The sequence below is a fragment of the Corvus hawaiiensis genome, chromosome 5 (assembly GCF_020740725.1).
Source record: "Corvus hawaiiensis isolate bCorHaw1 chromosome 5, bCorHaw1.pri.cur, whole genome shotgun sequence".
Taxonomy (NCBI): domain Eukaryota; kingdom Metazoa; phylum Chordata; class Aves; order Passeriformes; family Corvidae; genus Corvus; species Corvus hawaiiensis.
Window position 1 is genome coordinate 13,884,414 of NC_063217.1, and position 16,106 is coordinate 13,900,519.

At 38.7% G+C, this 16,106-nt stretch overlaps 1 protein-coding gene across 2 annotated transcripts in view; it reads right to left on the reverse strand.

Annotated features, from left to right (window-relative positions):
- SLC2A9 (solute carrier family 2 member 9) overlaps positions 1–16,106 on the reverse strand; it is an 85,964-nt gene that overhangs the window by 54,896 nt on the left and 14,962 nt on the right. For both annotated transcript variants that reach the window (XM_048305155.1, XM_048305154.1), the window contains 2 exons: positions 12,280–12,404; positions 11,039–11,184 (listed from right to left, as the gene is read on the reverse strand). In XM_048305155.1, the coding sequence (XP_048161112.1) occupies positions 11,039–11,184; positions 12,280–12,404 (271 nt within the window). The remainder of the gene's footprint in view (positions 1–11,038; positions 11,185–12,279; positions 12,405–16,106) is intronic.

Sequence of the window (16,106 nt, forward strand, 5' to 3'; positions counted from 1 at the left end):
ATTGTATCCCTTCTCAGAACAGACTGGGTAAACTTATTTATGCATGTAAAGCCGAGAATACTGCACAAGTTCAGCATTTCTCTGTTAATCTGCTACCATACCACATAAAACACTCCTAAAAGTAAAGGACAACCACTTTGGCCTGGGGCTAAGGACTGAAAAAGCACTGAGATGGAACTAATTTCTTAGCATTAGACCTGTCTTTTCTTCCTTTAGTCAAGGGTACGGCACAGTGGTGATGATCACGAGGCAGCTGAGAAAAGAGAACTTCTACATCTCAGGCTTCAGAGCAGCTACTCAAGCAAGGTGCAGAACAACTGCCTTCCTCTTACCTTCTTTGTATCCCTCAGACACTGCTCTACAACCTCCTCTGGATGCAGAGTATGCTGATCTCACATCCTTACTGGACACAATTTTCTCTTTGCATGATCATTTCTGTAACCCAGTTTGTCAAAATACATTTCAATAACAGAGTTATAAATTGCTGACCTTCCTGTTTAAAACAGAGGCAAGCGAGATAATATGTGTATTTCACATCTGTTCTGCACCCAGATGTGTATTTTTACAGGTCACTAATACAGGTGTACCTCTGACAAGAAGTTTACTCAAGTATCAGTATCTTCCCAGGTAATTACCAGTACAGAAGGCTACCAGACTCAAGGCTGTACAAGTCTGATGTAAAATTCACAGAAGTCAGCAGGAAGTTTTTATTACTGAGTACATGGCCTTTGTATCAGTACTTAAAACAGCCTTGAAAGTGTCTGGTGTCTTCATCCCATGATTTTTTCTTCACTAAATGGCATGTTAGATCATGTACTCACTGAGAGGGAGAATTAAAGTGTTCATTACAAGTTCCCCAGATGGTTTTTTGCCCAGCTTTTTATTGGAGTAACAACTAGCTTTTTACTGCACACTTACATGGCATAATTTGTCTTCATTGCTCATTCATCTCCAAGAGAAGTAAAAATTTCAGAGAAAAGCAATGGGAAATGGTGAGCTTTCAAATGGGATTGTTATCAGCAGCCAGCATATATCCTTGAGCTTCTTCAGGAAGAAATATTAGAGCTATGCTGGAGCTAGGCAAAATTTCTGACAGAACTTCCTTTCAGCAATGCATTTAGACTCAGGTTAACTTCAATAAATAACAAAATACAAAATAATAAATGAAAATAATTGAGGAGGATGAGATTCAGTTTTTCAAACATGAGCATATACTATCATTCTGATGCCCTTGGGTACCTCAGATGTCTCTGTGGGACTGGCAGATGCAACACATATAACTCCAGAGACCGGCGTGCTTTTGGGACTGCAATGGGAGATGAAGAGAAGTGCTCCAGGGTGTCTAGAAACTGCATTAGACACAAATCTTTTTTTATGTGGTTATATTTTGCCAAACTGAATTTTCAGAAGTTAGACTAAGTTATATCAAGTTAAAGAGAAAAATAAGCGTAAAAATACACAAAGCATGTTTGTTGTTTTAAAAACAACTAAAATGGTTGAATATTTAATCTTAACATTTTTTAATGACAACAAATCTGGTTTAGATTAAAAAAAAAAAAACAAAACAAACTCATTTTTATTTGACATTTACTTCCAGTTTAAAAAATCCCTCAAAATATTAATCAAGAATATACCTCCCAGTTTTTTTCCTTTTGCCATCAGTTTCAAAAGCAAAGACACTCGAGTCTAGAAAACACACCCTCCTACTCAATATGATGACTGCATGCTATCTCACAATGCTTGACGAACTTACCACACCATTAATAGCTAATTTGTAAAGGACAAATTTGCATATTAGGACATGAATTTGCAATAATGGATGGTTCGACAATGTATAATGGAAAGTAAAATGGAAATGTTAATCATCTAGGACCTTCAAAAAGGTTTAAGTGGTGCTTATCTCCCCAGCATGTGAAACACTCTTGGAAGGAAGTCACAGGTCAAATTGTTTTAGATTTATTGCTTGATAACATATTTGTAAATATTATCAAATACTCAAGCATTAAGGAAACAGGGAAATCTGAAATGTTCACTTGCTTGTAAACATCTGAAGCAGAGTCCAACATACAGAGGGTAAAGTGAGTTTTATAGACAGACGCTGCTTGTTATTAGGTCAGCTACAATAATTGAAAAACTCACCTTTTTAAGTCTGATAAAGTAACAGAAAGTCATACTTTAAACGTTAGTAAAAGCACATGCTCTAAGTTCAGTTACATGTGCTAACTATGTTTCAGTGGATAAGGAGAAAATTTTCTGGCAAATTTTAAGCAACTGCTATCAGCCTCCATGGTGTTTGGTGTCTTTTTTTCCTTCACATCAGTTGAAGGACATCTTTCCAGGAAAGCTTGTCTACTACTTTTCCAACTGACCTAATTAAGCACAGAACAGCTACATAGAAATCTTCTCAAGAGTCAAGTGAGGACTGGTTCACTGTCTATGAGTAGCAATCCTCACTGATGATAAACTTGCATCCCAACATTAGATGCTCTGCCATTAAGTCTTTTGTTCAATGCTGAGTCTAAATTATGTATCTATCTCCATAGTGATCTTGCTTCTATAACCACAATTCCGTTTTCAGACAACTCCTCTCCTGTAGGATGTTCTCCTTCCCAAATGCAAAACAGCAACATTTCAATACTACATATGGCCAATCAACCATGTGTTGTTAAACTTCAGGAACTGAAGCCTCACAGCAAAACTTTAATGGACTGAAACTCATTTGCAAATATGAAGACACACAGCTGTTTTCCCATGCATTACTTAATGAGTTCTGTACAGAAAAGGGATGAATAAATACTGTTGTGTCTGTCTCAGGGAAGCAATAAAAAGTTGATTTATAATTTCCAGTAAATACATAATCTCAGCCAATCCACAATAGATATAAACAAAATACCTCACTTAATGTCTCCATTAGAAATATATCAACACACACCACATTCCCCCAGCAGGGCTGGTATAACAGACTAGACCTCTTCCCATGGGTGCTATTGAGCTATGAATATGCAACAACCCAGAGGGTCCTGGCAGCATTTCTATACTTTTATCAGCACCACCAAAGCTGTGTCTGGTGCCTGCACAGCATCTTCCCTCAGTTGGATCAACCAACCCTTGGGTGAGGTGACCTTCAAGTCCCTGATATGCAACTCGCAGCTTATATTGAAATGTGTCTTGATGGGAGGCTTGGAAATTGGAATAGCAGTAAGAAACTTTGTGCCTTATGTGTTACTGTGCAAAGAGGATGGAAATGTCTCATTGCTAGAAAGGAAAAGAACTGAAAATATTTGAAAAAGGATTGCCATCTTCAAAATCACTGCCTTGAGCAATTCTTAATTGGCATGTCTGGTAGCAGTTTGCAGGAAGTGCAGAACACCTGCTGAAATTAGTGACTGCCTGAATAAGCACTATAAGCACTGAAACTTTCTCTTTTCCTTCCTTCCTTCCTTCCTTCCTTCCTTCCTTCCTTCCTTCCTTCCTTCCTTCCTTCCTTCCTTCCTTCCTTCCTTCCTTCCTTCCTTCCTTCCTTCCTTCCTTCCTTCCTTCCTTCGTAAGGGCGTTTCTCTGAGTTCTTCTTAGCAATATCAGTCCCTTAAGGATTTGAACAGCTGCTTACAAGCACCAGTGTGTCTCCTGTATCCTTAGCAGAGGTTTTAAAACACTCTTCAGGGAAGGCTTTAGCTTTTCATTCAGAGTTTTGTACTTTACTACAAGAATATAAAGCAGCTTTTCTTCTGTGTTTTTACAAGCTCAGCAGTCCAGTGAATTAGCAGGGACTAGGGTAAGTTGGAGTCACCTTTTGCAAGCCTGACTCAGTAGCAGAACAGTTTCCAGGAGTATGAGACCACTTCCTCAAACTCTTGTTATAAACTTAGACAAATCCTGATCAAGAACCCCCATAACTGGGAACCAGAGCTGATGAGACAAATTCCTATGTTATTTTTCCCAAGTCCTACACTAACTTTTGCTTTTAAGAACTCACTAAGAACTAGCAACTAATATACTAAAACAGACTCCACAAAGCAGCATGTTTCTACAGATACAAACAGCTCCATCACTGTCCAGGGCATCAATGAAGACACTGAACAGGACTGAACTCTGGGCTACACCACTAATTACTGGCTTCCAAACTAGACTTTGCTTCAGTTCATTATATTTCTAGACTATAACTAGGCAGAATGAAGATGTTGTGGGGTTTTTTATTCTACACAGCCAGATGTTTGAAATTATCACAAACAGGACACTTTAGGATTTCAAGTGATCCTGGAAAATGTTAAACTAGTGGATGCATTTGTCCTACTCTAATGGAAAATACAAACACCATTTTATATTCTGTAGACAGCATAAGGCATAAGCTGCTTTAATTTCCGAGATTCTGCATGAAGCTGCAAGAGCTCACCTGTCTCTTACTGCTACAAGAGCTCTCTGTTCTATGCTCTGAAATTCTCACTTGTATTTCAAAGAATATCTTTAACTATAGTCACTATCATGGCTCAAGGAGAAGATAAACATACAGAACAAAAGAGCTCACAGAAAAATATAGAGAAACTGGTTGATTCATACTTTGTGTTACCACTCTAATGTGTCAGATTCATTTCCAGAGCATCTCCAACACACCATTTTGCCATTGATGTGGACCTGCAGGCTGCAGGTCCCTAGAGCAAATCAGAATTGTTTTCTCTACTCATCTATAATTTACTGACAGTTTTTAAGGAATCATTGGATCTGAGTCAAGAGTCTTAGGAAGAAGGATCAGTTAAAAAAAAGAAAAACAAGGGAAAAATCACTCTGAAAATGAAGCTTTGACAAGTAAAATCAAAGCTTATTTTCAGAACAGCCTTCAACTGCACAGGCTGTACAACCTATTCCATCACTGTCTATTTTCATGCAAGTGAAGGAATACTTTAAAAGATCTTGGTAAAGCAAAATGAAAAATTCCTGTATAAACTTTCCTAAATACACAGTTATCTATCACATCAAATACATAATTTTTAAGAGGTCTAGTAAAGAAAATTAGAGTTTAACACAGCATCTACAGAAGTTTTTAGTTTTATCACAGCTGTTCCTCAGCAAGGTTCACTTGTGTAAAAAACTAACTTGAATGGGACTCATCACAGAGATGTTACCTTACTATACATATAGTACAGTGTCTATGGAGTTCATTGGTCCTTTTCCAAATTTAGCTCAATTTGCTGCAGAAATTGATATTGATATTTATATCAGTAGCAAAATTTCTTTGCTAAAATAATGAATTGTGGAAGGACAGTTTGCCCAGTGTCACCATGTCTCACAAACCTATTTTCAGCTAAATCCCATTTTAAAAACAGATAATCTCTAGCCAAATATGCATTTAAGCTGCTAAAAAGCCTCAAAAAAGTGTAATTAGACTAATTCATGCTTCTTCTATGACAAAGACAACATTGAATTAATAATGTTTGTGTGGGATATGCCCAGCCACTGCCCTGGAGGGATGTCTGCTGAGATAAGGAGATTGAGCAATCTCCCAGCAGGACTCCCTGGAAAGGCAACCACTTTTGGGTCATGGCGAGGAAAGGTAGACCCACAATCCTTTGGGATACCCTATGCAGATCATTCTGTAACCCACTGGTCTGTCTCAGACCCTCTGTAATCCATTGGTCCTCTTGTTGATCCCCTGTATCCCTATAAAAGAAGACCAATTCGCCCCTGTGGGAGGGAGCTCGTCCGTGGCTCTCCCCTTCGCTGGAGGGGACCCACAATAAAGCTCCCTTCGTGCGGAACCAGCCACACGGGCCTTCTCGTCTCTCTCTCCGGTCTGGTTTGGCCTAGAGGCTGCCCTGCAGCGCTGAGCTGGAATCATGAGCTGATATCACTAAAGAGCTGACAGTCTCTGCAAGGGCTCCTCTGCCAGCAGCTGAGAGGAAGACACCAGGCCTCGGGAAGGCGATTCCTTTCGGGACCATCTCCCCGGACCGGTCACCTCTTCCTGGGTCACAGCCTCGGACCCCACCACCAGCTATAATATGTTTTTACCTGTAACCACATACACAACAGTTTTGCAACAAATTCCAAATGTTTTTAAAGAAAGATTGAGAAGAGTCTAGAAAAGACAGCATGCCACTTCAAGATAAATTCTGAATCTTCTCTGGTGTACTTCGTTTTATATTGCTTTGAGTGCTTCCCCAGCATGGGGTTACCGGTAAGAGCTGTTTAACCCTGACTTTTCTCCTCAAGAAGCCACTTCCCAAATCTGATCATTGCTTCTCGCTCCTGTACCTTGTATTGCTTGATTACACTCTAAAACAGAATGACCAAATCTACTTGCAACACTCAAGAGATGGAGACATCAGGAATTTCACTTTTTTCTGTTTAGTCTACTTTTTTCTCCCCCCCCCTCTTTTCTCTGAAACACTTGCACAGTAATAGTATTTATTCAGAAAGTGTTGCTCTGGTAAGTCTTAGGCTGCAAGCACAGCAAAGTTTTTAGGGTAACATACTATCCACTGTGAAACAGCGTACCCATGTAGTTAGACAAGCTCCTGGGTGCATGACCTAGAAACACTTGAAGTGTATAAAATAGGGTTGCTGAAGTAAACAAAAAAACCTTTCTGTTTTCCCATTGGTGTACCTATGGCAAACAGCTGTTCAGTCAGAGAAGCAGCCAGACCTGGCCAGCCACCTGGGCCAACTCAGGGAGAACAACAGCAGCTTGGCAAAGCCTTACACACCACGCACAGGAAAAGGGGCTGGAAGCAGAAGCCTGAGGAAAGCATGGCAACAGGCAACTGTTTCAGCTTTACCTGTTCTGAATACATATACATACTGTGAAACATTTTTTTCCTCTCCTTTCCCGTATTGACACACAGATAAAGGAGATAATGAAGCTCAACATATATTGAAAATAAGAACATCATGACTACTGCAAATGTATTCAGGAACTAAATCCTCTATAGTTTAAGGAAAGATTAAAACCCACCTTCATTAAACAAAATGAAGCAATAGAATAGACAGTCTGATAGTTTACAAGCTTTAAAAGATGTTACCATGCAAAGGAAAACCTGTGGAGCAGGACATTTCACGCAGGAGGAGCTAGATAAGTTAGCTAGAGAGATATCTAAAGTTACACGGAATATCAGAATCAGGCCAGACAATATTCACCCAAGACAGTAAGTGTAAATTTTTACTCTCAAAACTGAAGCTGACAGTGCACTGGCCTTTGCTCTGTCAGGAAAAATGGGCTGGGTGATTCAATAGCAGAATCACAGGAACAGAGAGAAAGGAAACAGCTGAAGGGCAGTGTTTGAAGAAGTGACAGGTCTAAGATGGTTTGTCCTTATCTTATTATCTGTTTTTTCCTTCAGTCAGATATATGGAAAGCTGCACATGCTATACAACCAAAAATGGCCTGAATTAAATAATCATGTCTCCAGTAGCAATAATTCAGTGCCTGCATTACAGCAGACAATATCATTGCACACCTGTGGGTCTGCACCAAGGTGTCATCTACAGATGCCATGGCTTCCTGAAGAATTAAGGACTCTGGCTTATAGAACACAAGATGCCAGCACGTGAAAATAAGCTCACAGCTCTCAGCAGTTGGGCTGGTGAGGAGAAGCAGGTCACCAGCACACAAAGTCATTGAGCTCTGCACTCTGATCACCAGCCCGCTTTACCATTGTAGAATTTCCTAAACCTCAGCGGAGACTTAGCAGATATGGTTTCTCATAGGTTGAGACCTATAAGAATCAGAATTTTGGATAAAAAGCATTGCTTGGATTTGTTGGATGGGAGGGAATTAGGACTGTGGAAAGCAAGTAAAATTATCAAGTCACTGCAGCAGAAGACTGTTGTCACAACTGCAGATTTTCTCCTTCAAATAATCACTCTTGATAAGCACTGCATACTAAAAAAACACATTCTAAAATTGGTACCTTTGGAGACAACTATGATAAAATTCTATATATTCAGAATCAAAAAAATTGCCTGTAATTAGGTGTTACAATCTTTATTAGATTGGAATTTTTTTGTTACATTTGCTCTTTTATACTATAATTTAAAAGTTGGACATAGTCATATTTGTCTAGTTCATGTCAATACAGCAGGACACAGAAAATAATTAAATGCATTTCTGCAATACTTCAGTCAAAACATTTCCAGGAAAACCAGGAAATATTTAATATAAGTATATTTTTAAAAGTATAATTTCATCTGGGTTAGCTGTATAATCTTGTTCTCCTAGGTTCAAATTTAAACCAAGAACTTTTCCTGAGAAGGGCTTACAGGGTGAGAAAGAGATTAAAGATCTTGTGTTCCTAGAGGAGGTGAAGTTTAACCTGAAACACAAAGATCACAAGGGATGGGGGGAGGAGAAAGGAAGTGCACTGTAGTAAGTGGTGGAAATAAAAAAGAAACAGAGAGGTACTAAGGAATAAAAAACAGTTGATCAAAAGAATAATGCGAATAAATTGACAGAACTGGCATTAAAAGGTATTAGAAGGAAATGAGAGGATTGACAACCCTCAGCACTTCCAGTAGAAAGCTTGGGAAAGCTGAAGGAATAGGAAACAGCCCACCAGCCTTAAGCAACCCAGCCAGAGCTGACCACTGCCCCTCAGCACTGCACCTGGGGCTGCCCACATGCCTCCTGCTGCACCTTGACCAATCTTGACAAATAAAAGGTCGCTAAAAAATCACTTTAGAGCTGCTTAACCTACTTGATACAAGAAGCAGTAAGGACTTTTGAATTGCCTCAAGTAATACTCATTGCTTCAGAGCTATTTTTATCACAGTTCTGCATTTAAAGCGACACTTTTGAATTTGACAACAGTTGAAATCATCACTTAGGTTGTTAATAAATGCTTGTTAGCACTATGCCCCACAGTCAACATAAACACTTTCCTTTTCTGTGGAGAGATTTCTACAGAAGCACTGAAGGCAACAACCTCATATAATCCACATAAATGCATCAAGCTCCAATTTAAAATTTAAATTTTCTGCTCAAGTTACTTCAACCGGAAGTCTGTTCCTAACATCACTCTGATGAATTTCAGCATGTAATTATTCACGCAATATTCATAAAAAGTCATTCTTGTAGCCATACTGTCCTTGAGATTAAGCCACTCTGTTCCTTCTGCAGGTCTCTTTCTTGTGTTGACACCATGCAGTCAGTTCCTCTCCCTTCCCTCTATTTACTTGACCACACAAACAACAGTGCTGTTACCTCCTCTAACAAGACAAGACCTCATCCATGCCAACAGCCCTTCTCATGTCCATTCCTGGTTCAAAGAGTCTCTTCCAGAAAGATGTCCAGCTCTGTTTTTGTTCCTCCTTTCTTCAAATCCATCAATGCTTAGACACTATGGTTAATAACCTCTTTAGAGGTTAGACATTTGCTCAATGACAGAGCTTAGCAGAAAACTCATGAAACCATGACAGAAGACAAGTATTTGTCACTGGTATTATTTACAACAAATTTTGATAAGAAATAAACAACTACAGAGCAAAAAAAAAAAAACTACCTCCCACTGAAGGAGTTTCAATGGGAACCCCACACAGCTAGGCAAGAAAATCCTGCTTGAGTAAAACCAAGAGAAATTAAAACAAAAAACCCACCCACATACCCAACTAGAATATTCAAGCTGCCTCCAATAAATTGGCTGGAAATATTGTAATTCACATCAGCCAAAGTTTTGCTCCTTTTACATGCTCATGTTACCCATCTTGAAAATTACTAATTCTACAGATAAAGCATATTTCTTCTTCCATAAATTAATGTTGATCTTTAATGGCACGATATTAATTAACTTCACACTAAAGCAGGTTGTAGAGGCAGAAACATTACCTCCATAATTTGGTAGCAGCAGTAATGGGGATGAAAGGAAAGCAAGAAAAGAAATAAAATCAGCAAGAACAAGCTGAAATCAAGGAATAAGAATTTGCATCTAAGCAATTGAATAGGCCTCTTGACATTTCATACACTCCTTTGTAACAGACTGGCTTCCAAGGCAAGAGAAGGCACATCTGTAGAAGCCACACAATAAAAGCCATTTTAAGTTTTTTTCCTAAAATCTGTTGCTTTGAATGGGCAGGGGAGAAATTTATCCTTCAATAAAGGGTGAATTGAATCAAATCGTTTGCCTTCAGGAGAGCTCAACAGAATAAGAAAGCTGGTCAGACAAAAATAAAAGTGGCAGGGAGGACAGTATCATTACAAAGGAGTTGCATTTGGATGGACAAAGGACAAGCTCCTCTCACTTTTCAACTGTTTACTACTTTTTCTGGCTGTCAAAAGGGATTCTGAGTTCAAATTTCATTGTGAGAGGATTTCTGCAGACATTTCCTCCACACTGCCTTGAAGACTCATCTCTGAATGGAAAGTACCTGGTTGGATCAGATGACTACTGTGGTTCCTTCCAACCTTACCTGTGATGTGATTCTGTATTTCCAAGTGCCAGCCTGAACAAAACTCGAGTTCATTTATTCAGAGTAATGACGACATCCAGTGGCCACCAAGTTAATCTCAGCCTATGATAGCAAGACAGCCTCTTATCTGAATAGATAATCTTTCCATAAAGCTGTGTGCTAACTCTGTGCTTCTATCACTTAGTCTAAAAGCAGGTCTGCATTACAAGGAACATTATAATCACTAAGCAAGAGTTTTCCTGTTCAGGTTCTCATACTCTAACCAGGGCTTTTTCAGTTCTATTTCACATTGAAAACTTAGAAATTGTTAATATAAAAACTCTTAAGCATTTCCATGGTGCTCAAAGAAACCAGAAACTAGCAAAAATAGATGTACATCAAGAAAGGGGGAGAAGGGGACCTGCATATGGACACACATAAGACACTCAAGCTGGTGAAACTGCTGGGCACATCTACCAAACTTAGTCACACTTTTAGCACATGCTTTTAGAAGACATGGAGGAAAATGATTTTTCAAAGGGCTTCAAAACAAAAAAAAAAGTCTCTGTTTTCCACTTTTTTAAATAATCCAGTCAAAACATGAAAATATGACACTTAGAGCATGCTTGTGTTCTTTGACAGAAAAGGTCGGTTAAATACTTACTTGCCCAAATATTTCTGGCAGCCCCAAAACTTGACCAGTGAAAACACCAATGCAAATGAAAATTGCTGTGACCTGACCCAACGAACCACGGATTTCCTTAGGAGATATTTCACTCAAATACATGGGAAGGGCACTTAAGGAAATGCCTACAAAGGAAGAACAAAACCCATATATTAAGTCAATACTTTTCATTATTCCAGGTATGCAACAAATTTCTATTGAAAGGAGTCTGAGTGGTAATCTGCTCACAAGGGTGGCATAAAAACACACAAGGAACAGAATTACATCTATCCACAGATAACATGAATTATTTTCCCTCCATGTCTAATTACTCTCACACCATTTAATAACTATGGGATTGATTATCTGTTACAGATCTGCAGCGATGTGCGTAGGCTGGTTTTTGAAGTGGAGCACCAAAGATTACTCAGAGATGAGAATCTCCAGGAGATTTTGCTCATCCCAAAGCAAGCAAAATCATACTAGCACTGGTGTGGGGAAGGAAAAAAAAACCCTGTGCATCAGTCAGACAGAGCAGACATTGTCAGATGAAGTGTTTTTACTGTAAACAGTATTAGCAGATGTTCCTCTCAATACAGGCTTACAGCTGCAATGAACTCTTCACAATAGACATAAAACGAGCTGGAATGCTGTTTAAAGCCAGGAAAAAAAAAAAAGAAGCGTGACCCTGGTCAGTACAATGACAATGTTTGCACAGCTCCAGAAGTTTGGTTGTTTGGTGATAATCTGAGATAAAAATTAGCAGAGACCTTTCCTTCTAGCTGCAGGATTATTCTGGCGCTGCAGTGCCTCCATGGTTTACTTTCAAACTGCTAGGAGCAATTGATGAGGTACCAGACCTTCCTTAGTCCTGCAGGTATTAGCATGGGATCCAACAACTTCTAAACACACAGCAACAAGCACTGTTAAATTAGCAGAACAGAATCTCCTAGCCAAGGGATTTCCATGGAATGGAAACAAATACACTCTGCCCGAGCTGGAATAGGAAAGGTGGGGGAACAACCAGCATTGCTAGCAGCAGCGAGCATCCATTCCAGTGTCTCCTCCAAACGTCAGATCCTCCAGCCCTCAGTGTGCCATTTTGCCCCAGTGAAATCAGAGTGGCTACAGCTAGTCCCTGGAATGCCTCTTTAATGCAAAGCAAGTTCTAACTGGGGAAGAGGAGAAAGTTTGTGCACGGCACAAGCGCGTCAGACATGTGGAGTGTGACCAAAGCTTACCTGCATCAACACCCATGATAATGCGGCCCAGTATGAGCATTTCAAAGGACCCTGCCAGCAAGGACAGGGACATCAACAGTGCAGCTGCCACTGCAAACACGTTATTGAGCAGCAATGTGCATTTCCTAAAAGGCAAAGATGGTTTAGGTAGAAACCAGCATCATGGCAGTTAAATCGAGTTATATTAGAAGCACACTAAGCTATTATTCTTAAATATCTATAAATAAAAAGTGCCTTACAAACTAAACTCTTAGATGTTGTGTAGAGTTCTGAGGAACAGCACTGTACCCAAGTGGATACAGTTTCAAACCTATACCACAATTTAGAAGAAAACATAACATAGGTAACTAAAGAGCTGTACTTCAAAAGTACAGCAAGGAGCTGTCCTATGCATCCTAAAAACCCAAGCGCCAGGCCTGAGGCTCTGTACATGAATATAAATAAGCATACTCTGGATAGATGTCTGTATGGAGAAAATAAAGAGTATACCTCAAATAGCAATAAGCTGTTATAACTACAGGCACTTTAATGCTACATACAGTTTTTGCCACTTTGAGAACTTCTCAACTGTGACATTATCAATGTCATTGTAATTCATCCTTAAATCGTTGATATTAAAAACATGCATTGAGGAAAATTATTTCCTACTTGTAGAGTTAGAAAAAATATTTGACCTCATTCAAGTAATAAAAATCAACCCTTTTCTAAAAATTGTTGGAATTAACCAAAGTATAGATTTATGTATTTCTTCCCCACTTTTAAAATTATTTCATTCTCTAACAGTTAAACATTAATTTTTTTTTCAAATAAAATAAATATTCTTTATGGCAAATTATTACTTAGTTTAAAATACAAACACAATAATGAAAATATATTTTAAAATTTTCAAAACATCTAAATTTCTCATTTGCCAACAGCTTAACTCCTTTCATTTTTCATCTCTCAGAACATTCTGCTCAAGTTTGAGGGACCCATTAATTTAAAAGAAGAGGAATGACCGGGAAGGCTGTCTACCTCTTTTCTTTCTAGAGTAGGTGACAAACTGACCCCCAGTTCTCATTCTTTTCAACATGCAAGTATCAACTGGAAATCTCACACCCATTGGATAAGTCACCCAACATCTCACAACAGATGCATGCATTTTTGAAATGAAATATTTTTAATACTTGTGTTTTTAATTACTCCTTCTGCTTTCTAGTGAGTTTTGAACACTGAATGAATAGCATGGCTTGAAGATTGAAAAAGGAGGTACAATTCATTTAAAGTCTGTACAACATAACTGTCAAGAGTGATGATTGTACTATCTGAGACAGATTTTTCAAATGGATATACACTCAGAGATGGCTGAAGTGATATAAATAATGTCAAAAACGGAAACAAAATATTCATTCAGGTCAAACAAGTCTTATACACTCATCTGAAGATGCTACTTTTTTCTCCCTTAATTTAAATAAAAACTACAAAATACATATTTTCTTGAGAAAAGATTGGCCAGCAAACCCCTATACTATGCAGCTGAGAAGAGAAAAGCACAGCCTAACTAAGCACGATAAAAACAAAGGCTTTGGCAGGCTAAAAAGGAAATGAAAACAAGAAGACATGCTGTTTAGGATGTTACTATATAAAGTGGTGTCTGTGGCAAGGTTTTGGAAGTGAAGAGGCTGCAAGGGTGGCTTCTGTGAGGAGATAGAGAGAGGGCATAACCAGGCCAGTGGAGGAGAGGGGGATCCAGACCTGAGCAGGGACGTCCCCAGAGGGACTGTGGTCCACGGGGACCCACGCTGGAGCACAGGAGGAGTGAGGAGCAAGGAATGGCACAGAGAAGTTGCTGCACACTGACTCCAACCCCTTGAACTGTCCTTTCTCTCACTGAAGGAACTGAGAGTGACCACTGGCTGTGGTACCAAGAGGAAGGAGAGGACCCTGTTGTGATGTGACCTAAACAATCCCTTGAGCATATTGTTTTGGGTACTCAGGATAAACAACAGCAGACTCCCTTCATTAGAAGAGGAGAATTTAAATTGTGAAGTGTCAAAGTCACATCTGAACATGGGAATTATGTTTATGCGGATGAAGGTTCCCTTTCAAAAAATTACTCTACATGTCTCTTGAAGAAAATAGGGCCTAGGAATCCAGTAATTTGGAATTTATGTTTTTACCCTTACAGCAATATGATTCAAAAGTGTTCTTTTAAAGTCATACATTATTTCTGACTAATGCTTTTAATCCCCCTTAGCTCATTTTTCTGTGTCAGTGTAAATGGAGCTCAGCTTCATCATACACACAACCCTCCAGCCTACACTTGAGCAATTTAACAGCAAAGTGTTTTATTGTTCTGCCAACATTTCACAATGTGCTCCTCAATTACCATAATGATGTGTCAGTCTGGTTCCTAGACCAGACAAACACACTGCAGTGTGAACAGCAAACTCAATGACCACTCTTTGGTGAGCAGCCTTTATTCACACAGCCCCTTCCCATCTCTGCTCCAGCACCCATCCACTGTATCTATGACAGAGCTGTTTTCATGGCTTAATGGAAAGAAACATAATAAACAGGGGCAGAGTCTGCAAGTGTAAAGGTTTGCCCTGGAAATCTGACCAGCTCCAATAAAAGTGGTGTGTCTATGACAGAGATCAGCCACCACTTTAACAAACCTGTTCACAAAGCTGTTCTACTTGTCACTGAAAATTCAAGCCTTCTGTGAACCCATTTTTATTTCACTTTATTTTAATAATGATTCAGAAATATTCTGGGAATTAATAAGTCTGAGTCAGGCACAGTTTATTTCTAACAAATGTGTTAAAGCCAAATGTATGGTTTTTCAGAAGAAATTGAAAACATTAAAAAAATAATAATGTGACTATGTAAAATATTTAAGATTTGAAGATCAAGTGCTGAAGTGACAAAATAAATTCATGAAGAATGGGTAACATCTAGGAATACTGACTTACCATAAGCATGAAATGGAAGAACCTGAAAATACACTCTTGGAGATGAAAAATGAGATATGGACAAGTTGGGAGAATGAAAAATAGACCTAGGAAAGTACAATCTAATGAAAATAGTGAAACTGTGAAACAGAAAAATAAGAACACTGGAGGTTTATTCTTATACTTAAGCCTCCATGATGATGTTCTCCTGTGATTTAACTGACCAAAAAACATCAAATAATATTGAATTCACAATTAAGGAAAATCTAAATGAGCAGTTAGTATGAATGCTACAATGATGGGCTTTTTTTCATGCCCTTCTAAATACAGATAAATTATAAATTACCCTTAAAATTCTCTTTGAAAGACTCTATGGCACAAAAATTTACAGAAATACCTAGTTAGTACCTGCAGCAAAAATGTAAACACACATCAGCGTAAACATTCCTAAAATACTCATATTCTCTTTGGTCAAGACTTGGTCAAATACTGCACTGTACAGAATGTGGATGGCATCCCCCGCTTCTTGGGGAAGACCATATGTGAATTTCATCCTAGACCAGTTCTTCAAACTGTACTTTAAGTTGACAAAAGGATGGAAAAAAGAGTATATTTTTATTACCATATGACAACAAATGCTGTTAAGAAGCAAATGAGATACATCGACAGGTTGGTTTGTTTACAGGAAGGTATTCAGTAGACTCATGAAACAAGAATCTGCCAGTCCTTTGTGAAATCTTTTCTATTTTATGGTATTTTCCTTTGGCATCTCAACCCACTGCCCATTCAGAGCAAATGGTTTCTGTGACTCAAATGATGCACAGTAAGTTTCCAGAATTTAAAGATTGATTTGTTTTTAAATAAAAGTAAAACCTTCTAGAGAGACTAAGTGAG